General features: G+C 34.4%; 3 protein-coding genes across 4 annotated transcripts; all 3 read left to right on the top strand.

Moving 5' to 3' along the window:
* Window positions 1-3,905: 3,905 nt before the first annotated feature.
* Window positions 3,906-5,289, top strand: LOC108225760 (probable carboxylesterase 5). Its single transcript, XM_017400711.2, has one exon. The coding sequence runs from the start codon at window positions 4,048-4,050 to the stop codon at window positions 5,053-5,055; it is 1,008 nt and encodes a 335-aa protein (XP_017256200.1). The 5' UTR covers window positions 3,906-4,047; the 3' UTR covers window positions 5,056-5,289.
* Window positions 5,290-12,893: 7,604 nt separating this feature from the next.
* LOC108225761 (probable carboxylesterase 5) lies at window positions 12,894-14,130 on the top strand. The gene has a single exon (XM_017400712.2). The coding sequence runs from the start codon at window positions 12,977-12,979 to the stop codon at window positions 13,982-13,984; it is 1,008 nt and encodes a 335-aa protein (XP_017256201.1). The 5' UTR covers window positions 12,894-12,976; the 3' UTR covers window positions 13,985-14,130.
* Window positions 14,131-19,141: 5,011 nt separating this feature from the next.
* Window positions 19,142-20,944, top strand: LOC108225797 (cyclin-dependent kinase inhibitor 7). 2 transcript variants are annotated; one of them, XM_064079020.1, is made up of 4 exons: window positions 19,142-19,585; window positions 19,827-19,867; window positions 20,042-20,185; window positions 20,284-20,944. In XM_064079020.1, the coding sequence occupies exons 1-4, from the start codon at window positions 19,325-19,327 to the stop codon at window positions 20,351-20,353; spliced, it is 516 nt and encodes a 171-aa protein (XP_063935090.1). In that variant the 5' UTR covers window positions 19,142-19,324; the 3' UTR covers window positions 20,354-20,944. The 2 variants fall into 2 exon arrangements, with proteins under 2 accessions (XP_063935090.1, XP_017256245.1); XM_017400756.2 differs by having other exon boundaries at window positions 19,212-19,585; window positions 20,039-20,185.
* The last annotated feature ends 6,643 nt before the right edge of the window (window positions 20,945-27,587 follow it).

Here is a 27,587-nt window from a genome sequence, read left to right on the forward strand (position 1 = left end):
TTCGCCAACTAATTCGCAACAAAATACCCATGATTATTTTACCAATGAGACGTTCTGTTAGAAAAAATAGCTTTACAATGAAATAGTAATAAAGTGCCGAGGAATGAGCAACAGACAATAGCCACACAATGAAATAGTAACAAAGCGCCAAGGAAAGAGCAATTGTTACATTCGTTGGTATTCCATTAATAAATACTAATAGTTTCGTTAATAATTTGTTAGTTTTAGAAGGGCAATTAATATATATCAACCTATTATTTCTAATTAATTTATCAACCTACTTTTCTTATTGTGATTAATAATCTATTTGTCAAATTAATTAAATTTGTTTGTCATTATGTATAGATATGATCGCTCCTTGCTATTATTAATTAATTAGTTTGTGGTGTTGTAATCAACACCTACACTGTTTTACCTTGTTCCAGATTTTCATCACACTAATATGAGCACATACATGGATGCTATGCTATTCTTCACTGACATGTGTATAATGCTAAAGCCCAATGCGCTTTAGTTGATTAAATTGATTTGGGTCGTAGAAAAAGCCCAATAATTCTATGGCACTTTTTTTATTAAATATAAACATAAATTCGTTAGCAATTCTGTTACCAAATGTACCAACATAATTGTTGTTACTAAATATACCAAGAGAATTTCGTTGGGAAAACGTTACTACCAATACTAACCACATATTCCGTGGGCATGCCATGGGCATGCTCGCTGTAACATTATTATTGTAAAAACTCATAAATCTGTTATTAGTGTGTCCGTATTCCGTTGGTAAATTTAGCAACGAATTTGTTTCGTCAGCATGAACTTCCCGACGTGCTATATGCCAATTATCAATTGTTTCTATTATCATTCCGTTGGCAAGGTCATTTACCAACGGAAATCCCTATTCCGCCCACGGAAATTCTGTCATTAAAAATGAATTTTTTTGCAGTGAGGTTAAGAAGTGTCATTAATATCTGTTTATTTTTCTCGTTTACCCTTATTATTCTCAATATTCTCTTTTCATTATTTATGCACGATAAATATAGCAGCACTAAATTTTAACAAAATATTTCAAACCTCTTCTCATTATCTAGACTTCCCTTCGTTTATTTCAAATTTAGTTGCCTCCAAATATTTTGATCTACTTTACATTATATTTTTAAAATTTTCAAATATCCCTTCAATATTACTTCACCTGATATCAATATATATAGTTGTGTATGTATAACAAGAGCAAACACCACTTAATCTGATACATCTCCAATATCATATACTCACAATATATGAACAAAAATCATATGCTCGCAATATGGACAGTAATAATAATTTTGATCTTAATGTGTCACTGAATTTATCTGAAGGTGTTTCATATGAAGAATGATATTACGAGGAAGAAAAGATTGTACAGTATGAAAGAATGATAAGTAAGGAAAAAGAGACTAGGATGATATAAAAACAAGATGAGATTCATCATAGCAGACGTTTAAGTTATTTTAGATGCATAAGCACGTGATAATAGAAATAAAAATAAGTATAGTTTTGGTTAAATTTTGATGACCCACCCCTGAAAACTGAAAACAACCTATATCTTTAAAAAAGCAGAAGCTTCTAAAACGTTCTTTAAAACAAAACAGAGGGAGCAGATGATAATATCAATAAATTATATCAGCATATAATAATAGGATCTCCGTCTTTATTTTGTGTAAGAAATTTAATCATCTAATTGTTGCAGATATTGAGGAAAAATATTTAAATAGTAAAACTTTAGTTTCTCATATGAAAACACCTGTTTACACCGAGGTTTCCATCGTTTTGTCCTGTGAACAAACTGGAAAAATAGATGCAAATATAAGTCGCGGAATTATAACATGTGAAAAAAGGCTAAATTTTGACAAAATATAAACTGCTACACATAAGAAAACTATAAAATTTTGTAAAGAGATTGGAAAAAATATTTTAATCAAAATAATTTCATTGATTAGACACTTGACTAACTTATAAAAAATCTAATAATTATAAAAAAATGCTAAAAAATTGTTGTAGGACAATATATTAATCACATGCTCCCTCTGTCCCTCTCATTTCTTTACAAATTTTTTGCCTTACTCGACGCGCATTTTAAGACTCGTATAAAACATAATTTGATGACTTCTTTTCAAAAATTTCTTTTTCTAATCAAAATTTAGATATTGAATTTTTATTCAAAAGAAAAAAATGTTCAAAATAATTTATCAAAATATATTATATGAGAGCATTAAAATGCGTGTCGAGCTCCAGCCCCCAATATAAAGTATAAACAATTAAGGGGAGGGACTATCTTTAATGAGAAAACATAAAATTTTGTTTTCTCTCAATTTATTTAACTATTTTATAATGAAAATTTAAATAATAATAATAATACATACATATATCATAATGCATATAAATAAAAAGACCAGACAATAAAATTATAAAAAAAAATAAAATATATAAATAAACCATTAAAATCACACTAGATTGTCAGTCAACGATATGTGTGTGTACACTATCAATCACGGACATTGAAAATGATCCCATATATATGTCGTCATTTATGATCACAACAAATGGTACAAAAATAATATTGAATTCTTGATTTATATCATTATACAAAATAATAGTCTAGTATGGCAATACGAATATTACTAAAATTAAAACTCAACCTAAAAATAATAAAAATCAGTTACAATTAATAATTATCACTGATAACTAATTGATCATTATTACAAAAAAAGATTTGATATCCTTATCAACATAACCAACAAACTAAAAACATACCCGAATTAAAATGCAAAAAATTATATAAAAAGTTCAAAACTTTAAATAATATTTTCAAATCTGTCACAACACCACACCACCATCAATTTTGACAATATACGCAACTTACAAATCGTACGTAATTGGTATCCGGCATGTAGATAGCTGGGGTGCCGTTATTTCAATCTCAGTTTATGAGATTAGGGTTTTCGAACACTGTTCTAACACCAGTTTTTATGTGATAAGGTCAATTGTGATATTGCTGCTTTCTGTGATGTTGGTGCAATTTGGATCGCTTGGAAGATCTTTGATTTCATTTTTAACTCTAAGAATTTTTAAATTCTATGTGTCAAACGATCAGGAAACAAATCAGCTAGTTGTTTTTAGTATGATATTTGTTTTCCAACCTGGTTGTATAGTCAGTTGGGGGTTTGTCCCGATTGTATTATGTTCTGATTAATGGAATTGCTTTTGTTTGTGTCAAAAAAATACGACCTAATAGACTAGACCTGCAATCATAAATACCATCAATATATCATTCTATTTTCGTATAAAAAGATACGTACATTAACAAACGAAACAGACAAGTGACACAGCGTTTGTAAATCAATTGTCCTCGCGGGGAAGATTTATGATTTTGTTGGCCGAAAAGAAGAAAGTTTTGATTGGTGGGGAATGAATCACAAAATTAATGAATTAATAATTTTTAATTTTATATCTAGAGTTTGATATATAATAATTAATTTTTAATTATGTATTATTAAACTTGAAAAATAATACAGATTTAATGAATGTTACGATTTCAATATGAAAGGCACTAAGAAAGTCTTCATACTACAATATAAATCTAAAATAAATAATATTTAATTTAATTTATTAATTCCAATTAACTTCCGTTTTCTTGCGATCATGATTAACAATTTGTTGTGCATTCAATTTTTTTTCTTCCGACTATGAAATACTAGTCGTCCTAATTTGCATGATCAGCTACATCCGTGACCTAACAAGATCTAACATCCGGTACTTCTTCACCAGTTCACCGTCAAATGCAATTAGTAGCCGTTAAATTAGTACTTAATACTTCTTCTTCTTCATTGCAATTATTAGCCGTGAAATTGGTTACCCTTTTACATAACAAGTAGAAGTGGTGGCATTATAAATATATACCACCAAGCCAGTCTCTGAGTGTATAAACATTAGCTCTCTAACAATTCATAGTTGTAGCAATAAACAGTTCAGCTTTGAACAGATTTCTTGTGTTCTTTCTCATTCTTTGCCATGGATTCAAGCAGTAACGATTCGCAAAAATATATATTACAACCAAAGGTTATCGAGTATGATGAAGGCAACGAAATTCTCCGAGAGTTTAGTCCTTTTATCCGAGTATACAGAGATGGTAAAATCGAAAGACTCTCTGGCACCGAGACTGTTCCTGCTGGCAATGATCCCAACACAGGTGTTCAATCGAAAGATGTTGTAGTCACTAAAGAAACAAATGTATCAGCTAGGCTCTACATGCCCGAAAGTATAAAACCAGGTGAAAAGCTCCCTCTTCTACTCTATTTTCACGGGGGAGGTTTTGTTGTGGACAGCGCTTTCTCTCCTTCTTACCACATGCATTTAAATCAGCTTGTGAAACAAGCAAATATTGTGGTTGTTTCAGTCGATTATCGGTTAGCCCCGGAACATCCTCTCCCTATCCCGTATTTTGATTCGTGGTTCGCGTTGGAATGGGTGGCTTCTCATTCCTTAGGGAATGGTGAAGAGCCGTGGCTCAACGAGCATGTTGATTTCGGACGACTTTTTATAGGAGGTGATAGTGCGGGAGGTAACATTGTGCACAATGTGACATTGACCGTGGGAAATGAAACACGCGATGATGTTAGAGTTAGAGGAGTTTGTTTGAACCATCCGATGGTTTGGGGGAGTGATGCGAGTGTTGATGGGAAAGCAATTGATGCCGAAACAAAGGAATTTATGGAGAAATTATGGCGGTTTACCTATCCGGAGACTAGCGGGACTGATGACCCGAAACTAAATCCTGATAAGATAGCAGATTTTTCGAGGTTCGGGTGCGAAAGGGTGTTGCTTGTGTCGGCTGAGCATGATTTTATGAAGGAATGGCAGTTGCATTACGGTGGTGTACTGGAAAAAAGTGGTTGGAAAGGGAATATAGAGATGATGGAGTTTGAAGGAGAGGGCCATGTTTTCTACTTGTTTGATCCAGCTTCTGATAATGCTTTGAATCTTCTCAAGAAAATGGCTTCTTTCATCAATCAGGAGTAGACCTGGCTTGCGTCCCAAACTATATATATAACTATATATGTTTATGTTGAGTTTGGCTTTGTGTGCCAAACACTTCCAACAATTACGTGGGATTATGTGACTATGCATATCGTATAATAATGTAGAAACAAGTAAAATGGAGTACTCAGGCAGTTATGTTTAAGGAGCTCAAATCATGTGAGAATATGTTAATATGTTGTACGGTATATGATAGAATATTGTTTATTAGAGAAATATTCGGTCTGTTAGGGAGTGCTCTTACAAATTGTTGTGCTATAAAAAAAATGCTGCTAAAAGAAGTGTTGTTGTACAAATTAAATAATTATTTGGTAATTTTATATATAAAAGCTTATTTTGAGTTATAATATAAAAAATAATGTTTTTATGAGGTTTGATAGTCAAATCTGTAAAAGCTTCTTGCAAAAGCTGAAAAGCAGTTTTTCAAAAAACATGAGAGGACCTGCTTTTCCTAAAAGCAGTTTTTCAGTTAAAAACTGCTGTTCAGGAACACTGTTTTCAGGTTTACGAAACAGTTTAACACCTGCTTTTCAAAAAAAACTGTTGTTGCTGTCTGAAACAACCACCCCAACAATACCTAAAATAAGTGTCAATTGTTGCTTGGCCCATTACTACTCCGTGCACGGAGTCTCAAAGGCTCCCGGGCTTTTAAGGCTAGATCAAGTTGAGACTTTAGAACAACTCCGGTCGTGGTGTCAAAAAGAGTGTTAAAGTGTTATGTGGCATGACATTTTTGTTGGAACTCCGTTGGAGTGGAAGAAATGTCAAGTAAAGTTGTCAAATTTTGACGCCCTCTTAAAATAGAAAAATTGTATATATCACTCTAAAAACATATAGTTTCCTATCTTATGATACTTATACTTGTACAAAGTTGTGGCATTTTTGGGTGCCAACCGTTGGAACAAATTTTTATTTAAGAATTGTCAAAAGTACAAATGAAAAGAGAGAAAAAAAATAGTAGAATTTGATGATTTACCAAACAGTTTTTTATGTGCTTTTCAGCAAAAAACTACTGTTGTCTACAACAATAACGCCAAACACTACCTTCATGTCATCTACATAAGCGAGTATAAGAGAGTTTGTTTGAGTTTAAAGTTGTATCTTGGACATGATTGAACGTGACTTAGCCAGATAAATTTAAATTGGAAGTTTGATATGTTTACTTGACTAATTTTAATTTATGATTAATTATTAGATTATTAAAAATATTATAATGAAAAAAAATGATTTGCAGGTAACTTGTAACTTGTAAGCAATTTTTATCAAAAGTTTCTTTCGAAAGTAAATCATTAAAATAATTTTCTCTCCAAAGTTCTTTGTGAGAGTTCTGTTTCTTCTCTCCTTTCTAGTCATACAGAATTGTGAGAGTTCGATGGCTCGATATCAAAATCTAGATGAACAAATGGCAGATTTGAATATCGAAGAAGAGGAGAATGAGGATTTTGTTTTTGATGAGGATGTGGAGGAAGAAGTCAATAAATATGAGTTATGCTTGATTGTGAGGTATCTCACGGAGAAGAATATCAACACTAGGGCCATGAAGACAAAGATGACAGATATTTGGAAACCGGCGATGGGAATGACTATTAAAGAAATTGATCCAGGCATCTTTTTACTGCAGTTTTACCATAAGGAAGACATGTTGTGGGTGTTGAATGAAGGGCCTTGGTCATTCGATAATGCAATGTTACTGCTTGAGAGGATTCCATCGGGTGAGGAACCATTAAAAGTTCCATTGTGGTTCATGAACATATGGGTACAGATTCATAACCTTCCATCCGGGTTTATGTCGGAGGCAGTGGGCAAGCAACTGGGGGATTTTTTTGGAGAGTTTCTTATGTATGATGCTAAGAACAATACAAGCATAAGGAGGGAGTTCATGCGCATTCAAATAAGGATTGATGTCCGGAGGCCACTCAAGAGGAGAAAGAAGATTAAAAGAAAAGATGGTTCGGAATTTACAGTTACTTGTATATATGAAAGACTTGGAGATTTCTGCTTTGTGTGCGAACTTGTAACACATACTGAGAGATTCTGTAGGAGATTCATGGACAAAAGAGGAGATGAAGTGGCTAAGGAGTGGGGTGTCTGGCTAAGGGCGCCGCCGAGAAGGGTGGCCGGGCAGGGGAGGAGCAAGTGGCTGAGGGAGGAGGGAGATAAGGATTGGGAGGCGAAAATGGGGGGAGATAATAACGGCCCAGGTTTCACGGGCGAGAATTCAGGAGAACAAAATAAAGATATAACTGTAAGTCGAGTTTCAAGGGATTCTGGTCCAATTATGGTTAGCAATCCTGTGTTTGCGGAAAATCAGCTATCACCATCTGTAGTGGCGGGAGTTATCCAAATTTCAAATAATTATATTGGACCTGATGCGGAGGAAAGTAGTGGGCTGAATATAGAAGATATGAAGAGAAGGAGAAGTGGTCATGCATCAAACACTGTAATGGATATTAATGATAGTTCGAAAATCATAAAGGGTACACATACGGAAGTTGTTCTTTCTGAAATGGATTGTTCAGCATCCTCTCATCATGTTTTGGCTAAGCTTGCTAAGCAAGCTAGCCAGTCGCAATGATTCTGTTAAGCTGGAACTGCCGTGGGATGGGGAACCTCTGCGCAGTTCGGATTCTAGGGGACTTGATTAAGTCCCATAAACCCTCTTTGTTATTTTTGTCAGAAACTTTAGTAACAGGTGAGAGTATAGCAGAATTATGCTCGAAGTTTGGCTTTTCAGATTACTTTGCTGTGGATAGAGTTGGCCAAGGAGGTGGCTTGGCAGTTTTCTGGAGGAATAATTTTAGCTGTAAGATAGTGAATTCTTCCTCTAATCACATTGATGTTCATGTAATGGAAAGGAATCTCCCTGCTTGGAGATTAACTTGCTTCTACGGATTTTCAGAAAGAGCTCATCGACAAGAATCTTGGGATTTTTTAAGGAACTTAGCAGGGCAGGATCAAATCCCTTGGTGCATATTCGGAGACTTTAACGACATGTTGTATGTCACTGATAAAAAGGGGATTCATCCTCATCCTCAAGCTCTCTTTGATGGATTCCGATCGGCTATTGAAGATTGTTCTCTTTCTGAAATTGATCCCACTGGAGGTGACTTTACTTGGGAAAAGAGCAAAGGCACCCCGAATTGGGTGCGGGAGAAGCTTGATAGAGCTTTTGCAACGGACACATGGTGGCATAAATTTCCCCTGTGTAATCTCTCTGTAATACACACAACTCGCTTTGATCATGATCCTATAAAACTAGACCTTGCAGCTTTCTCTTTTTCTAGGAAACAGTTCAGATTTCGATTTGAGAATACGTGGTTAAAGGAGCAAACTTTTCATGAAGAGGTGTCGACGTTCTGGAAAGATTTACCTCCAACTCATCTGCTACCAAAGCTCATTTCGGTTTCTTCCTTTATGGCTAAATGGGGAAGGAATTTATTTCACAAATTTAGAGAAAAAGTCAAAAAAACAGAAAGAGGTTTTGAATGAGTTTGTTAATAGAGAAGATGAAGATGGTGTCAGAAAGTATTTCGAGGAAAGGGATCGGTTGAATGATTTACTGCTTCATGAAGAACAATATTGGAAGCAAAGAGCAAAGGTTTTTTGGCTTACGGAAGGAGACACTAACTCAAATTTTTTTCATGCCCAGGCATCATCGAGGAAGAAACTCAATCATATTAGTCATTTGAAAAATGATGAGGGGGACTTGATTGATAACCACGATGCGATGTGTGAGTTGACGAAGGAGTACTATAAAGGTGTTTTAACAGCCCGAGGCCAGGAATTCACCATGAAAACAACTCTGAGACGGGTGTGCTCACGGATACTCAGAATGCTAATCTGATTGCAGCCTTGACATTTGCAGAATTTGACGTGGCTGTTAAGCAGATGCATCCTAATAAGGCGTCAGGACCGGACGGATTTAGTCCGGCTTTCTTCCAACATTTTTGGCAGCTCCTGGGGTTGGAGGTATTCAACTGTTGTAAAAAGTGGCTGGATGATGTTTCTTTCCCTGCTGAGTTGAATAATACGAATCTGGTTCTTATAGTAAAGAAAGAAAATGTGGAAAATTTAGCAGATTTGCGGCCTATAGCTCTATGCAATGTCCTCTATAAAATTCTTGCAAAAGTTCTCGCAAATAGGTTGAAGATGATTCCCCTTAGCACAATCTTGAAAAATCAGTCTGCATTCGTTCCAGGCCGGAGCATAACTGATATTGTCCTTATTGCCTTTGAGATCATTCATCACATGAAACTGAAAAAGTCTAGAAACGATGGTGAGGTGGCCTTAAAGCTAGATATAAGTAAGGCTTATGATCGTGTTGATTGGTCTTTCTTGAGACACAGAATGGAAGTAATGGGGTTTTCTGATAAGTGGATTCGCTGGATGCTACTTTGTGTGACTACAGTGCAATATAACGTGTGCTTCAACGGTTCATTAGTAGGCCCTATAACTCCTAGCAGAGGTTTACGGCAAGGAGATCCATTATCTCCTTACTTTTTTCTCCTATGCGTTGAGGGGCTGTCTCATATATTAACGAAGGTGCAGTAGCAGGGCATGTACATGGATGCAAAATCAGTCCACTAGCACCAGCTGTAACTCACCTTCTGTTCGCGGATGACAGCTTCATGTTTTTCAAAGCCTCGAAGGAGGAAACTAACACTGTCAAAAGGCTGTTAAATTCTTATGAGTATTATTTAGGACAAACGATCAATTATCAGAAGTCAGGGTTTTTTTTCAGTGTGAATGTCAGGCGTGACAAACAAAAGGAGATAACGGATATTCTGGGTGTTTCGAATGCGTTGGGAAATAGCAAATATCTGGGGCTACCTTCGCTGGTGGGGAGATCAAAGAAACGGGTCTTCAGTTTCCTAAAAGAAAGAGTGTGGAAGAGAATTCAAGGATGGAGTAATAAAACTTTGTCACGAGCAGGTAAAACAATCATGATCAAGAATATTGCTCAGTCAATACCTTCTTACTGTATGTCTTGTTTTTTAATCCCGAAATCCTTAAGTCAAGAAATCGAAAGAATGATGAACGGGTACTGGTGGCAGTCTAGTAATAGCAACAATAAAGGAGTTCGATGGCTTGCTTGGGAAAGGATGTGCATGGCAAAAAGTAAAGGAGGGATGGGTTTCAGGAGCCTCACTGGCTTCAACCTGGCTTTACTAGGGAAACATGTCTGGAATTTTATGTCAAATCCTAATGCTCTGGTTATTAGTATCTACAAAGCTAAATACTTTCATGATGGCCACTTACTGAAAGCGAAAAAAGGTTCTAACTCAAGCTTTATCTGGACCGGATTGTGGAAAGCTAAAGAAGAGCTATGTAAAGGTTTCAAGTGGGTTTTAGGAGATGGAAATGACATCAATATTTTCAGTGATCAATGGCTACGGGGAAAAAGAGATTTTTGTGTGGAGAATCATCATGTTAATAGTGTCAGAAATGATAAAGTTAGTGCATATTTCTGTTCTAATACTAAAGAGTGGGACGAGCATAAGATACGCCAAACTTTTCACGATGACGACGTCAAGTGTATTCTGCAAACTCGAATTCCTCAAAACCAAGTCAAAGACAGAGTTGCATGGATGGCTACTGCTGATGGCAAGTACTCTGTTAAATCTGGATATCACTTTTGGTACGACCGTAATGGAGACATGACCGCTGTAGTTGAATCGAGAGGATGGAATAGGCTCTGGAATCTTGATTTGCCTCATAAAATCAAAATTTTCATGTGGAGGTTCTGCAGGAATAACTTACCTATCAGGTATCTTTTAAGGCATAAAGGAGTATTATGTCCGATTACATGTCCAGTGTGTGAAGCTAATGTGGAGCATTTATTACATGTATTCTTTGACTGCCATTATGCTAAGAAATGCTGGGAAGAAGCTGGCTTGGTTTACGATATGAGAGCAGTGGAGGATACACCCCAATGGCTTCTGGACAAACTAAGCAATGGCATAGCAGAAACTCTGACTACTATTGCTAAGGTTCTATGGCGTATCTGGTTTGGTCAAAATAAAAAAGTGTGGGAGTCTAAGTTGATTGCCCCAGACACTATAATTTTGCTTAGCTCTCGTCAAATAACCGAATGGAAGGACGCGCAAAGAAGGAAACAAGCTCATGACCGAGGGCCTGGAAACACAACAACGCAGGTAGAAGTCAAATGGGAAAAACCAGATGCAGAGTGCACGAAACTCAATGTGGATGCTTCATTGTATGAGGGCGCTACATTGTTCTCAGTTGGAATGGTCCTCACGGATAGTGCAGGTGCGTTTATTGTGGGCAAAAATATGAAGATAAGTAGAGTAGTGACAGCCCTTGAGGCTGAAGCTATAGGTGTTCATGAGGCGTTGATTTGGATGGAAGAAAGATCAACTCAGCAGCAGATGGTGATTGAAACTGATTCTCTCCAGGTGGCTAATGCATTAAACAAGAATTCGAAGTACTTGCTAATGCATTAAACAAGAATTCGAAGTACTTTTCAGAAGTAGGTAATACTCTGGATTTGTGTCGTGCTAAAATGAGACATAGAGATTGCCTGGTCATCAGTCATGTTAGGAGGCAAGCAGATAGGATAGCTCATGTTATGGCTAGAATTCTCTATTTGTTGGATAGCTTCAATTTGTTTTCTGCTCCTCCACAATATGTGTTGGAGACTTTGCTTTCTGATTCTAGTTAATAAAATCTTTTCTTTCAAAAAAAAAAACCTCCAACATTAAGTTAATTTTTGATTTTAAATTTGTTTGCACGTATTACAAAAGTTTTAAGCCTCCGAAGACCACACAAAAGGATGATGCTTTTGCCATATCGATAGAAGTACGGTTTTGTGAACAAATTCTTGGCGAAAACTTGGATTTAACAGGATGCGTGTATATATATATTAGAAAGTATAAGGGTGTTACACAATATCAGTTCAAATCATAATTAACATTTTCGATATGATATAATTGATCAAAGTTGATATTAGAAAAATGGGAAAATACTATATTTTTAAAAAGTCATTAATACTACCTCCGACTCTGTCCTACGGTTCTTTGTATTGATATTAAACACAGATGTCAAAAACATTATATAAAATTATATCAAAGAATAACTATAATCCGTAAAATATTGAGACCCATTATATTTTATTGTGAAAGTTGGAAGAAAATAATTAGTTAGATTAGTTTTATATTATAAAATTTTGCTATTTTTAGAAATTTTTGAAAAATTAGAATTAAAACTGAGATCTGAAGAAAAAGTATAAGAAAATCATCAAACAGAAGGTATATACATTCAGAAAACACGTATGTTAATTCACTATTATCACATTTGTATTTTTCATTTTTGAATGTCATTCTCAACTTCACATTTCAAAACTTTCCAAAAATCATAATCTTTTATTATTCAAAAATCAATCTCACCCCTTCTATACACTTCTGAAAATCTGTCAATTAAGTTAAACGACTAATTCCGTCACTTGATATATTATTAAATTTTAAAAAGATATAAAAATTTTAGTCAATGCCGCGATTTCAAAATATGAAAGGCACGGAGAAAGTCTTCATGTTAAAATATAAATCTTAATAAATAATATATTAGTTTTTTAATTAATTCGAATTAACATCCATTTTCTTGCGATCAACTGATTAGCATATTGTTGTGCATTCAATTATTTTTCTACCGACTATGAAATAGTCGTCCTAATTTGCATGATCAGCTACATCCGTGATCTAACATCCCGTACTTCTTCGCTAGTTCACCGTCAAATGCGATTATTAGCCGTTATATTAGTACCTAATACTCAATTGCAATTGTTAGCCGTGAAATTAGGTACAGACTGTATAAACATCAGCTCTCTAATAATTCATGACAGTTGAGCTCTAAACACATTTTCTTGTATTCTTTCTTATCCTTTGCCATGGACTCAAGCAGTAACGATGCGGCAAAAAATATATTACAACCAAAGGTTATCGAATATGATGAAGGCAACGAAATTCTCCGAGACTTTATTCCTTTTATCCGAGTATACAGAGATGGTAAAATCGAAAGACTCGCTTGCACGGAGATTGTACCTGCTGGCAATGATCCCAACACAGGTGTGCAATCGAAAGATGTTGTGGTCACAAAAGAAACGAATGTATCAGCTAGGCTCTACATGCCCGAAAGTATAAAACCAGGTGAAAAGCTCCCTCTTCTAATTTATTTTCACGGGGGAGGTTTTGTTGTGGAGAGCGCTTTCTCTCGTATTTACAACACGCATTTAAATCAGCTTGTGAAACAAGCAAATATTGTGGTTGTTTCGGTGGATTATCGATTAGCCCCGGAGCATCCTCTCCCGATCCCGTATTTTGATTCGTGGTTCGCCTTTAATTGGGTCGCTTCTCATTCCTCGGGGAATGGTGAAGAGCCGTGGCTCAACGAGCATGTTGATTTCGGACGAGTTTTTATAGGAGGTGATAGTGCAGGAGGTAACCTCGCGCACAATGTGGCAATGGCCGTGGGAAATGAAACACGCGATGATATAAGAGTTAGGGGAGTTTGTTTGAACCATCCGATGGTTTGGGGAAGTGATGCAAGTGTTGATGGGAAAGTGATTGATGCTGGAATAAAAGAATTCATGGAAAAATTATGGCGGTTTACGTATCCGGAGACTAGCGGGACTGATGACCCGAAACTGAATCCTGATAAGATAGCCGATTTTTCGAGGTTCGGGTGCGAAAGAGTGTTGCTTGTGGTGGCTGAACATGATTTTATGAGGGAATGGCAGTTGCATTACGGTGGTGTATTGGGAAAATGTGGTTGGAAAGGGAATATAGAGATCATGGAGTGTGAAGGAGAGGGCCATGTTTTCTACTTGTTTGATCCGGCTTCTGATAATGCTTTGGCTCTTCTCAAGAAAATGGCTTCTTTCATTAATCAGGAGTAGACCTGGCTTGCGTCACAAACTATATATGTTTATGTTGAGTTTGGCTTGTTTGCCAAACACTTCCAACAATTATTGGGATTATGTGACTATGCATATCGTATAAATGTAGAAACAAGTAAAATGGAGTTCTAATGGGATGTAGAGCAATTCCAATGCAATGCTATATTTAAATCTATTGCTATATTATAGCATCAAAACAAAAAAATCTCAAACTCCAAAAAGATGCTATATTTGAATGCATCCTGCATCCTTGGTTCTATATTTGAAACTAAGGATGGATTCATCCATGTCGCCACATCATCAACAACTAGAAATTGGTGAAAATTTGTTGAGATATTTAATGAAAGTTATAAAAATTAGATAAAAGTTAAAGTGTTGGTTAAATTTGAAACTAACTATAAAACTTAGAATTGGAGTGCAAGTTTTATTTTAGTAATAAAAAACATTTTTTGGTGCTATATTATAACAATAGCAATAAATATATAGCATTTAGCATTGGACTTGCTGTGAGAGGGTGGAACATGTTTATATCAGAGAAATGTTCAGAACTAAAGCAAGTGTCACTTGTCGCTTTGGCCCATTACTACTCGGTGAGGTTGTCTCGGAGGCTCATGGGCTTTGAAGTCAAGAGCTAGTTCAGACCTTAATGTTATCTGAATAAGCCGGTCCGAATAAGAGTATGTGTGGGATAAATTTAAATTATGTATATTTGTATAATTTTATATTATAGATGATTTATGAGTTATTAACATAATGATTAAAATATAAATTTGATAGATTATTTATTTTAGTATTGGAATTGTTTTTTATTACAAAACATCATAAAAAATAAATTAAGTTGTGCAAAAAAGTTTGCATCAAAAAAAAAAGTTATCAAAAAAGTACATTCTACGTAACTCTTGATTTTAAATCAGATTCTAACTCTGACAACCCATGTCAAATCCCGAGTTTTTTCGAAAATCAAGTCAAGTCCCGAACTCTGAGTCCGAAAATAAGTCAAATACATTAGCCCAAGTGCAACAACTTGGGTAATCCACAAGCCAACCACAGGCGCACAAAATATCATGATTTGTTGGTGAAATTGGTAGTAGTATATATACTTATAAACTCAACTAAAATCTCCACACTCCTTGATGTGAGACTATTGTGTTACAAATTCCCCCACTTAATTTCTTAATGTCCTACGTTAGGCCGAAACGGATAGCCTATAGGCCCAGATCGCACCTCTGTAGCCATTGTGGGATAATACCGGCTAGCTTCGTGTTCCCGCCTCCGGATCTCTGTCCATTGTGGGATAATACTGCCAGCCTTTGTGTCCCCACCTCCGGCAACTTGACGAATCAAGCTTTCGAGAGTTAGCTCTGATACTATATGTGAAAATCCAAGTCAAATCCCGAGTCTTTTTCAAAAATCGGGTCAAGTCTCGAACTCCAAATCCGAAAATAAGCCAAATACACTGGCTCAACTGCAACAACTTCGGTAATCCACAAGCCCACCGCATGCCCCTAAAAGATCATGATTTGTTGGTGCAATTGGTAGTACTGTACTTGTGTTATAAAATGAACTGAAGTCTCTGCACTTCTCAATGTGGAACTAGGGTGTTACCCTAACTTATTTATAATTATATATCTATATTTATAAATATATATAAATAAATATAAGCTTGATTAGTCATAATCTCATGAGCTGAGTAATTTAAGCTCAAAATTGAATCGAAATTTAAATAATTTGAGTTTAAGGGGGTGTTTGTTTCCCGGAAGCAACTCCTGCTTCTGGCTTCTGCTTTTCTTGACCCGTTTTTGTAAATAAGTAGAAGCACTTTTAAAAAACTGAGAATGTTAGCTTTTCTCACAGAGCTTATGCTTATTTTCCAAACACTTTATTAACTTATTTATTTCTCACTTCTACTCCACTTTTTTAATTTAAGTAAGTAATCACTTCTTTTAAACTAACCCAAACAACCCCATCAACTATTTGACCTTTTACGCTTCTAAAAAATACCTGCACAACACGGGATTCTTTTACTATTTTGAATAGCTTATCCATTTGAATATAAAAGGTTAATATAACCAAAATTCTCATATGGACCAGATCCAAATGCTGACATAGAGTTAAGCAGCATCAAATTTGAAAAGCTTGGAGCTTAGTGACAATTTCCAAGACAGAGAAGTTAGAGAAGGTAGACAAGTATCCTTATCTTTAGGGGGGTGAATGTGGTTTGCCCAAATAACTTTAGTGGACTTTGCCCACACAATAGGGAACCCCATCCACTGCTCCTTTACACAAATCCCATCTACATCCCAACAAATATACCCAAGGAATCCGATGTTAGGTTATTATAACTGGGACTGGTACAAAATATGTGTATCATGTGTGTAGCTGGCTGCTGTTAGCCTGTTATGCCCATTTTCTTCCTATAGTTTATTGTTCGGTCAATGTACTAGTGTTTAAGAAACAATCGGTAAAGGTAAAATTGATTATGTGCAGAGAGGAGATATATTTAAAAGACATGTTGTGATCATAAAATAAGAGGAAGATTGTTGGATATCAACACGATATGAAATAGATTTTTTTTTTAGTTTAAAATTATAGAATTGGATTTTAACAATTAAGTATTTCATAGTAAGATTCTGATTCAGATAATATTAAGATGATTATATGTACATAATTATACTTATTATGTTTGCTCAATAAATAGACTTATGAACCGCTTGTGCGCAGATGCTCAGTATTCTAGTTTGATTGATGGTATTTTTAATAAAGACTTTAATTAATAATATAAGACAGAAGGTGGATTTCTGTGTTACATATTTTTGTGTGTGTTATACATTATAAAGTAAATCTCGCAAAATTTTATCTCTAACAACTGGTAACATACTGTCCAAATTTGTGATGTTTTAGGTTGGAAGGAAGTTCAAAATTCAAATGATATGACTAGTGACGCTAAAGGATTTGTTGACAAGAAACCAACGAAAGTGGGAAGAAACAAAGTTACTTACGTTATGGCGTTTGACCCTTGCAACGTGGATCGATCGCAATGTTCTTGAGAAGTTGTTTACCAAGAAAGATTTGTTCGGATTCGAAATGAAAAGGATCATCAAAATTGTTTTAATATCTTAATCAATCATATGAATTATTTGGATGATATTAATGATGTTATTCGAGAGGCCGAATGATTGTGAAAACAAGAACCAAGGGACTCATAATATTGAAGGACACTTATGATTGATGCACATGATTTTGCATAGATGGATATTTAATTATGAAATTGTATTAGGTTCAAGAGGAAGATTGTTAAGTATTAGCCTGTTATATTAATGACATGGTTGAGAAATCAAAAATATGAATAATAATTACATGTTTAGATGATAATTATAAAATTTATGTCTTGATTATAAAGTAAGGAGGTGATTGTTGGATATCAAGTCAATATGAAATGAATTTTGATTTAAATTAGAAATGTCATATATAATTGAAGTTAGGTACTTCAAAATAAAATTCTGATTTATTTAGCTAACTTTGAAATGACTATATACACATAGTTATATTATATTTTATAAGCTCAAGATGTAAAATTATGTATAATTTTTGGGTGAATATTTAAGTATTTTTAGGATGAAATCATAATATATAAACTATTCATATTTATCTAATAATCTCAAATAACAATTTTATTTGAGCTCAGTCCAGTCAAACAAATTTGAACTGATCTCGAACTATATGTGTCGAGTTGGAGTTAAAAAAATATACAACTAGACGATTTTGTTTACTAAGAGATCCTTTTAAAAGAATCGAGGTATTTCAAATTGAGTTTAATGTCCAAATTCAAATTTTATTAAGAATCGAGTACTAGACTCACTTAAAAATTCTAACAAAAAAATTCACTTAAAATACAACCCGAATATATTTTGTTCATGAGCATCATTCGAAACCCTCGCTCTAACCATAATCTTATAAAATTTTTACAGAACAAAATTTAAAGCCCGTCATTACGAATTCTGCGCTTGAACGTATAGCTCCGACATCAGTTTTAAGCTCATTTTAAAAATTGATAACATAGTAGTTTCAAAAAAAATAAAAATTGATAACATAGTTATCCTATTATATTTTTAGCCTACAAAATGTCTTGATTAAAGGTTAACTATGCAATAATAAACGACTGAAGTTTCTTCTAACTTTCTTTTCCCTGCCACAAGTACACACAAACTACTGAAGTTTAAAACAATTGATTAACTGAACCCCACATGTCAGTCACTATGAATGTCATTTTGTTCTTTATTTTGAGCACATGAGCTCAAAATCCTCGGTTTGGATGCTTCTGTAAAACAAAAATGTAACATATGTTATGTTTACTTCACATACATATAAATATAAACTGTAACAGCTGATATAAGAATATATGTATCGGCCTAACTTGTGAAATCTTCAGCCGCTTCTAAATTAAGCTTGAAATTTGAAGTCCCACCACCAAACACAAAAAAATGAAACTGTATAACAAAGCGTACACCAAGTACATGAATTCTTTCTAGTCCAAGACAAGAAAAAGTACAAAATTCTACACTAAAATGCATGAGTTCTATATTTTGTACATGCATTTTCGGTGAAGACTTTGTCCTAAAATAACGGTCCCCAATTCCGTGGAGCTCACATAACCTACACTTTACCAGCCATTTTAAAAGGACTTTGCCTCTTCACAAATCCCGATGCAGTAAAAATTCTGTTAAGTCGTTGTAAAGTACTGGCCCCATCTTATACAGCAGTCATTATTTTTAGATGTTTTTTCAAATGTTGTTGATTTAACCCAACCTTTTGGCCAAGCCAGAAATTTTTTTAAAATAACTTATTTTTCTGGCACAATTTTAGGTATACTAATCATCGAGAAAAAAAATAAAATTTTGATTCGTCCAGAATAAATATATTTAATAAATTATGATGGAGGAAATTTCCAAAAAAACAAAAAGATTCCACTAATTTTGTCAATCTGGCGAGTAAGACCGGATCATCCGGTGATTATCTTGGTGTAAAAGACACGTGGCGGTGAATTTGTGCTCACATGGGCAGTACTTATTCTGTGATCCTCAACACTCAACAGCCAGATCTTCGTAACGCCCATTGCACATGGCTTTGTAATTCCGTCCGTCACCGTTAACGGAGTCGGGACCACTCTGCTCGATCAAATTACATTCCTACCCTTCCTTCTCCCACACTACTCTCCTATATGTACATGTACCTGCCTTTGATTTCCATCCATTTTTTCAACCGTATACACGCCGCAACTACATACAGCATATACATACAAACACTCTCCAGCTTTACATTTAGAATTGAGCTCGTAGAGATATGGAGATCGCGCATGCGAGAGCTGCGGAGGTGAAGAGCGCTGCCAACTCCACGACTAAAAGACGAAAGCTTGATGCTGGAGAGCTTGTCCAATCTTCGTCTTCGAGTTTCGACAATTTGAGTAAATGCAGTTGTCTGATCAATTCACCTGAGAATTCAAAGTCTCCGGTGAGAAATTCAGCTTCTTCCGATCAAAGTCCGGCTGACATGCCTTGTAGTCACGAATTATGCGACAACAGCTCGAGATCCGCTCATTTGCAGGTCACAATTTTTAAGTTTGCTTGGAATTTTAAATATTGGTGCATGATCTTGTCTAAATTGCTTGAATTCTTCGTAATTTAGCATTATAATTAGTTAATTAATTACATGTATTATAGCTAGGTTTTGTATGAATGTTAGTATGTACTTGTACAGCGTATACATAATTCTGTGTTGTTGTTTGTACTTTCCTTTCTTATCGCTTTAATTGCTGATTTTGAATTTTTGATGTTTAATTTTTCAGGTTGAGAATTCGAAAGCTAATAATTCAACATTTATGAACAGGTATAACTGAATTTTGTATTTAATTTCCTCATAAATCTCTTCGATTGTGTAAAATCTAAACCGACAGTTTCTTTCCAGCAAATTGTGAATTTGAGTATTTCAGCGTTTCAGTTTCCTCCTAATGTTTTAGTATATGTATATCTCAATATCTCGCTGAACTGTTGGTTGCAGAAGAGAATTGAGGCTGGACGCGATGGAAACAACAACAAAGAGGACGACGAAGAGCAAGGCTTCATCTGCGCAGCAGCCGTCTATGGCGGAGATCGAAGAGTTTTTCTCCGTAGCCGAGAAGTACGAAGCTAAACGATTTGCCGAAAAGTGAGTGTGTTCAATATGCATGATACATGTAACAGAATTGTGAAATTAATTTAAATTAATTCAACAAGATATTGATGAATATGCATTGTTTGGTACAGGTACAATTTCGATATTGTGAAGGATGTGCCTTTAGAAGGAAAGTACCAGTGGGTTCGTATAAAGCAGTGAATTGTGAAAACGATAACAGATCTATAAATTTCAAATTGTTTACAGGAATCCAAGTATGTGCATTGTTCAAAAGAATTTGATTTTTGAAAATAATATGTACAGAGATACATCTCTATCTAAATATGTAGCAGTATTTATGTTAAAAAGTTGATATATTTAGGTACTATGGAAACAAGCAGAAGCTTCGCTTCTCTGCAACGTCCATTTTGGTTGGTATGACATGAATATTCACAATCAATATGACAATATATATAAACACACATTAAACAATATACAGCCCCATTTGTTTGCAGAAGATTTAAACATGTATGTATAGAAGATGATGATGATATCTTTGTCTATCCATGTCTGGGCCGGGTGTATTGATAGTGGTAGCAGAGTGACATTAATTTTGTGGGGAATTTGTTTTGGAGTTTGATTGTTACGTTTGGAAAGCAAGTTTCGTTTGGGTGTGCTTTGGCTTTTTCTTGTTATTTTGTCAGTTTCTTTGCATTTTCAAGCCCTAAATTGCATATATTCCTTTCTCTACATTGTAAAGTGAATTGATTCTTTTGTGCAAATCAGAGTTTCAGTGGGGTCATTTTGTTTTCACCATGACATTTATGCTCAATTTCAATTGCTTCATGTCTCGTGTTTTTTTGGTGATGATTGTGATAAAAAGTTTAAACCCACTCCCACTTGTGCTGTACCAGTGCAGGAGTAGCTTCTTATATAGTCATACTCACATCTGCAGCGAATGTAACTTTTTGAAAAAAAAAAAAAAAAGTAGCTTCCGAAAAATTTAACTCTGTGAGGACTCTTTATAGCTTTTAAAATAATGCATAGAACAGTTTTAAACTAATTTAATTTGCAAATTTTTTAATTCTGCATGTTACTACTAGCAAGCATGTGAATATAAAATACTCCTATTCATCTCATTATGCTACTCAGCTGAGCTGCAAGTCTGTCACAACTTAACAGTGACTACTGCAACGAAGAAACCGATCAAATTACTACTCTTTTCTCTGTAACCTCTTGAGAATTCCATATGCAGAAACTCCTCCATTCTTTCTGAATATTCACTTTCAAGAATCAGAATTATTTAAGGAACGAACGAAAAACTTATCTCTGAGTTTCTGCAGGCTTCCGAATTTTAGAAACAAAATTTCAGTTCAATATATTATTAAATTACTTAGAACTAAGATGAATTTTGTAGCAATATGAAAGCAATTATTTATCTGAAGTACAGAGATTAACAAATAAGTCGAAGTATAAAGGAAACAAGCAGAGCCCCGCAAGACAGAATTTGTGAAGACTCGTCATAATTTAGAAGGTGACAAGGGCATCATGGGAAATATAATCAAATGTCATAAGTAAACAGATAGATGCATGCACATACACTGCTGTAACTGAAATAGAAAAAGAGAAACTTTAGTGTACAGATCCACCAATCTCATGTGAAAGTGCACAGTCGTTTTTGGGTCGACCCTTTGTTTATAATTCAGCAGCGTTTCATAAGAAGAAGGTTTGTAGTATGAGAAGTGAGTCAAGTGACACATATTTGCATAATCAAGAGTATATGTATATTAGTATCTCTGAGCCAGCTTAGGTGATGATTCCGAGTTTCTACGCATAATATTATTTAAAAGTCGATTATTTTATGACAAATTAACCTTAAATTTTTGAAAACTAATTTATAAGTAAACAAAATCCTGATATATTTTAATTTTAGAGTGCTGTCAAATTTTCGCCTCGCCCAATTGATGTTGTACTAATATGAAATTTGGTTCGGATGATGTATTACAGATTTACAGTATAGTTCTCCGTGCTTAAAATTTACAGTCGATGGGTCATGGGAGTAGACGAGTAGTAATAACGATAAAGAGGAACGAGTAATAACGATAAAGAGGAGTCCACGTGCAGTGTTGGGGACGTGATAAAGTCCTAACTTTGATTGTGCCTCGGATCTGATGCACGCTGTTACCCATTAATTGAATGAATTAAATATAGTGAAGTTACTTGTTTAAAGAAGTCATAGTGTCTGGAAAGCTGTAAAAAAGAAGAATGTTGCTTAAGTATTAATGAACCGAATGTTATTAGTAGCAGCAGTACAGCAATACTACTTGCGTATGTTAATTCTTTAAATTACTACTTCCTCACCCTTTACGAAACAGATTACTCCCTCCGTCTCAATTTATAGGTCCATTTTGGAATAAACACACATATTAAGAAAAAAGTTAGTTAGATGGAATCTTATCTCATGTATCATTAATTAAGTGAGAATATTGTTGAGTTTCAAAAAAATCACAATAAATATAGGGATTTAGTGCATTGAGAAATGAGAATAATGTTGAGTTTCAAAAAAATCACAGTTAATATGTAGATAAATTTGTATTGAAAGAAGAGAGGGACAAGTATTTTGGGACAAATTTTCTTTCCAAACTGGACCTATAAATTGAGACGGAGGGAGTACGGTTATTTTTCAGAGCATCTTCAAATATAACATGTATAACAGTATTTCCGGTCATAAATAACTCTTAACTAAAAATTATGTTAGCGTATCATTAATAAAAAAATATAATCAATCTTTTAGAGAAAAACACACTCCAACCACATGCATCTTTTGTCATTAATGACTATATTTGTCTAACTTCTATCGATTTGCAAGAAATTTATAAAAAATTACATATTATTTATTACCATATTAAACTGATATTTTAGATTTATAACAATCTAAATATTAATAATATATTATTTTTAAATTATAATCAACCGATATAGCAATACCATTGAAACACAATGTCATACATGTGCAGAAAATTTTATATAATATCTTACAGGCCTAATTTAGCCAACACCGTTTGAAAATGCTCTAATAGTTTGATAATATTAATTTTTAAAACGATTATACCAAATTTTCGCTAAAGAATAAAGAATTATTTAATGAGATTATTATAATTATTATATCTAAAATATCTACTCTCTCGATAAATATAATTAACAAAACATGATTTGTTATATATTTTGTCGATAAGATAATTGGTATAACAACTCCAACCATGAAAAACTTTTAGCTAAAAAATGAGTTGACATATCAAAAATAAAAAATAAAACTAATGTCTTGAAAATATCATACTCCAACCATCTCCACCTCGTCTATAATTTTAGCTAACTTCATATGGATGACTACGGGGTGTTTGGCCGGGGTTTAAAAGCCCGACTTCTGGATTTATAAGTTATTTTAATCTCAACCAAACGACATCTATATTTGTCGAACCTCTGCATGCCTGTAAGAAAATCCGTAGAAAGATTACAAATCATTTATTATTATATTTATTTTAACAACCGAGAATAAGCATGCAATGTTAATATTATTGTCGACTAATATAGCTTATATCATCGAAATACAATGTTTTAAAGCATCTCTAATGAGGTTATTTTATGATTCTATAATGGAAAAGATTGATTTGGTGTATGTTTTCTATGTTCCACAGTGGAAGCATTATTTCTCATGTTGCTTAGCATGTCCCCAAACTCCTTGAATTTTTAAATTTTGAAAAAAAATTTATTGTTCATTTTAATGTATTTTATGAATTTGGTATTTTGTTGTGAGATAGTCACCGAAATTCAAAGGTCTGATATGATTTTTGAGTTTTATCAAATCTGAGATTTGATTTTTCAGATTTTCATAAGTTTTGATTAATTTAGTCAGGTGCAAGTGATCATTAGGAAGCATTAGGAATGCAAAGATTGACATGTATTTGGGAAGCATATATAAGGCTTGCGGTTGACAAACGGGGTCGCCACCAAACCTGTTAAGTTTGAGTCACGAAGGACACTAACCTTTCTCTGAACAAATATGAGCTAGTGACTGTTGTTGATCATAACTGAATACTCGCACCATGACCAAGAAGGTTGAGAAATGAAGCTGGCTGATGTCTCTATCGCTCAAATAGTTGGAATGAAATGAGTAGTGGTACTGGTTGGAACATAAAAATGTCAAGTTAGAAGCTTGTCTTTAAATTCTACCTTTAAATATGGCATTTTGCCTGACACCTGACAGCTCTCCGCGCTCTGGTTTTGTACACACTTGACGAGCCAATTTTCCTTATAAAGTTAAAGACCAAATTTAATATTCAGTTTGTCTATAAAGCAAATTTCCTTGTAAATTTAAGGACTAAATTTCCTTGCAAATTTAGCATATTTTCGACACATGGATTAGTAATTTAGCATCATGAGGAGTCTGGTAATATATCAGCTCCTGACGAGCTCATCGACAGTTAAGTAGCTCATCACGAGGAGGCCATCATCACATACATTGGCTTGTACATAAAATACTTGACTAGACATATTAAAAACATCTTAATTTCTTCTGTAGTTGTCATCCTATTGCTCAATACTCTCCCAATATCCTCAGTGTCTGATCAATTATAGAGCTAATTTCCTGAGCTCCAAAGTCATGAGGAGTTATAAAAAAGTGGTCAGCCCCTTCTGTCCTATTCCAATAAGGCCAATTCGAAGAAATAAGTTGAATTGCACTTCTCATCATGTGTGGTGATTTAAAAGGCAGGGGGAGACCATTTGGGGTCAAGTCACAGGTAGTATACACATGAGTATAGAACCAATCAGCTTACTCGGATTGAGCGTTTGAACAGGGCTTGATAAGAGACACGATGCATATAAATTTCTGCAGCAAACATGTGTAAAAGGCATCTTGGATTCTTCTATAAAATCTTTTTTTATATTTGCTTGGAAGCTCATACACAAATACTTTCAGTCTTCTCACAGGATCATCATCGGTCATCGGACATCGCCAGAGCGACCTAAATTTTGTGAAACAAGCATTGTCAGAAAATGTTTAACTAATTCTTCAAGACAAGGATACGCAAGGGAGGAAACATTATCAGTTAAGTTTATTTTTCTAAATTTGCGCACAACTTGCTACATATCTTAGAATGAAGAACTTGGTACATTTTTGCAATATATATCAAACCATTTGGCACTATGATCTTAATAAGATACTGCCTACAGAAGATATGTTATGATAAACAACAAATTATAGGATAAATTAGTGGTATAATTTTAGAGAGGTGAAATATTATTAGACATCATCTTAGTATCAGAGAGGTATAGTGGGAAGAAATTCCAAGTCCCAGCAAAGGGGAACAGTAGACATCTAAATTGACGAATATATAACTTATGTATTCCAATACATCAGTGTATGACTTCTACGTACTCATGGTAGATCAAAATGTTGTCACTGTTTTCTGATCCAGCATCTGGATAAGCATATATCAGAGTCATATTTACTAGCTTTTTTCTTGGTGCATAATATTCTACTTAAACCTGGAGAAAGTGAATGCAGCTGCCTAACTACACGATGCAAGTTTTTCTGAACTGGCAAAACTCTGTAAATCTCACTCAAAATTCTCAGTCAGAGCTTTTTGAGTAGTTGTGTTTTTGAGTGCCTGTAACTGTGGACACTAACGAGGAAGAAAGAAGAAACACACAAGTCACAACGATACCTTGGAGCCAAAATGTATTTGATAATTGATATGACAATTCTATAAAGACAGTAATATATACATAACTCGCGGACATTTTGCATAAACACAAAAAACCTGAGAAAAGACACATGGTGCAATAATTCCGGAGATGTCAGAACACTCCACACCCTTCAGCCATCAGGACAAATCCAAAAAGGAGAAAAAAGAAACAAGCATGAGCCAGGAAAAATTGTCTTATAATAGTTTAAAAAAAAAATAATCATGCGTGGATGAAATCACTTAATTCCTCCTGCCTCCTCAGAGCTTTTTCAATAAACCAACGACCAAAGTGCCTAACAGAACTAGACCCTTCATCTTGGGACACAGATTTCATTTCTGGTACTACAATCATGTTCTGGGAACCGATGTCATGTGACAATGGCAACTGATTTTTCTCAGCACCTACCTGCAGTTAAACAAAAAAGATTAGCTTCTGAAACAAGCATAAATGCATGATCACTATCAAGATATGCAACAGAGAAAAAGTGAAAAAAAGAAAAATCAGTAACTTAGTTTTAAGAAACCAAATGAGGAGAGAAGAGGAAGGATAACAAATTCAGGGAAAGGCTTGCATGGAATAAAATGGTTCATTGAAATCCTTAGTTGCAACATAATATATATAATGGACTACTCGTAAAATCTTAATTATTCACAATACCGTATAACAACAAAATATTAGAAAATATAATATACTTGGAAGAACGAGAGCCTTATTTCAAAAAAGAAGTCTGAATATTTATTTATTTATTTAAAATAGATACTCGCTCCTAGGCAGGAGCAACGACAAGCACTTTAATTCTTTAATTCTTCTCTAAAATTTATTAATTACTTTTTGTAGAGATACATAAATGTACACCAATATATGAAGCAATACGTTCATTTTATTAATATTATTTTTTTATGAATCATGAATTTTAACATAATTTATAATATAAGTTTTTAATTTTTTTTGAAGAAAAGGGTCCTTTCGATCCGGATTGGATCGGACCGAATCGAATTATTTTGGTTTTGTCCCGGAAAAAATGAAACTTCGATTTTCTGTCCATCGGTTTGTCAGATTATATACCGAACTGATCGTATACTCTCCCCTAACCAATATCATTAATTTTGAGACAAGAACAATAAAAAGTCAATCTAATAGTGATTCCAAGATTAACAACAATATTCATCAAAATAACCAATCAAATATCATTGAAATCACCCGAATTTCAAAAAAAAAAGGTTAAATATGTCATATAATCATTCAAATCAAAACACATAAACATCTCAAAGGGGCTTTGATCATTTTCGGAGTTGTGAACTTAATACACACAACTTTATCAATAATATCATTGAGACATTGAGAATGAATGACTTTGATAGGTTTGGCTTAGTGGCTCGCCTTCGAGTTGTGCCATGCTCGAGATTGAAGTTCTTCCTTGTAGTACGCTCTTGTTATGATGCTTTCTTGAATCATATCTTTATAAAAGATCATTCATCGATGTTTGACCTAAACTTGAAACTAGGATTACAGAGATTGAGCAATATTTGACAAGAACAAATGATTTAAAGCAGGAATATGCGGAGTAAATGGTGCTGAACAAAAATCCGTGATCGATTTCAATGTCGGTTTCATGATTTAGTAAGAATTGAAGAATCATCATTTAGGAAGGGGGCTAATTGAGGAAGAAGGCCAAGGTTGGGGTTTAGGAGGAGATGGGGGAGGAATG

This window comes from Daucus carota, chromosome 6 (assembly GCF_001625215.2).
Source record: "Daucus carota subsp. sativus chromosome 6, DH1 v3.0, whole genome shotgun sequence".
Taxonomy (NCBI): Eukaryota; Viridiplantae; Streptophyta; class Magnoliopsida; order Apiales; family Apiaceae; genus Daucus; species Daucus carota.

What these genes read in the sequence shown, in the direction of transcription:
- LOC108225761 (XM_017400712.2), top strand. Translation starts at nt 12,977, where the DNA reads ATGGACTCAAGCAGTAACGATGCGGCAAAAAATATATTACAACCAAAG.
- LOC108225797 (XM_017400756.2), top strand. Translation starts at nt 19,325, where the DNA reads ATGGAGATCGCGCATGCGAGAGCTGCGGAGGTGAAGAGCGCTGCCAAC. An exon ending in CGAGATCCGCTCATTTGCAG is followed by an intron (nt 19,586 to 19,826) that starts GTCACAATTTTT and finishes TTAATTTTTCAG; the next exon opens with GTTGAGAATTCGAAAGCTAA. An exon ending in GCTAAACGATTTGCCGAAAA is followed by an intron (nt 20,186 to 20,283) that starts GTGAGTGTGTTC and finishes TGTTTGGTACAG; the next exon opens with GTACAATTTCGATATTGTGA.
- LOC108225760 (XM_017400711.2), top strand. Translation starts at nt 4,048, where the DNA reads ATGGATTCAAGCAGTAACGATTCGCAAAAATATATATTACAACCAAAG.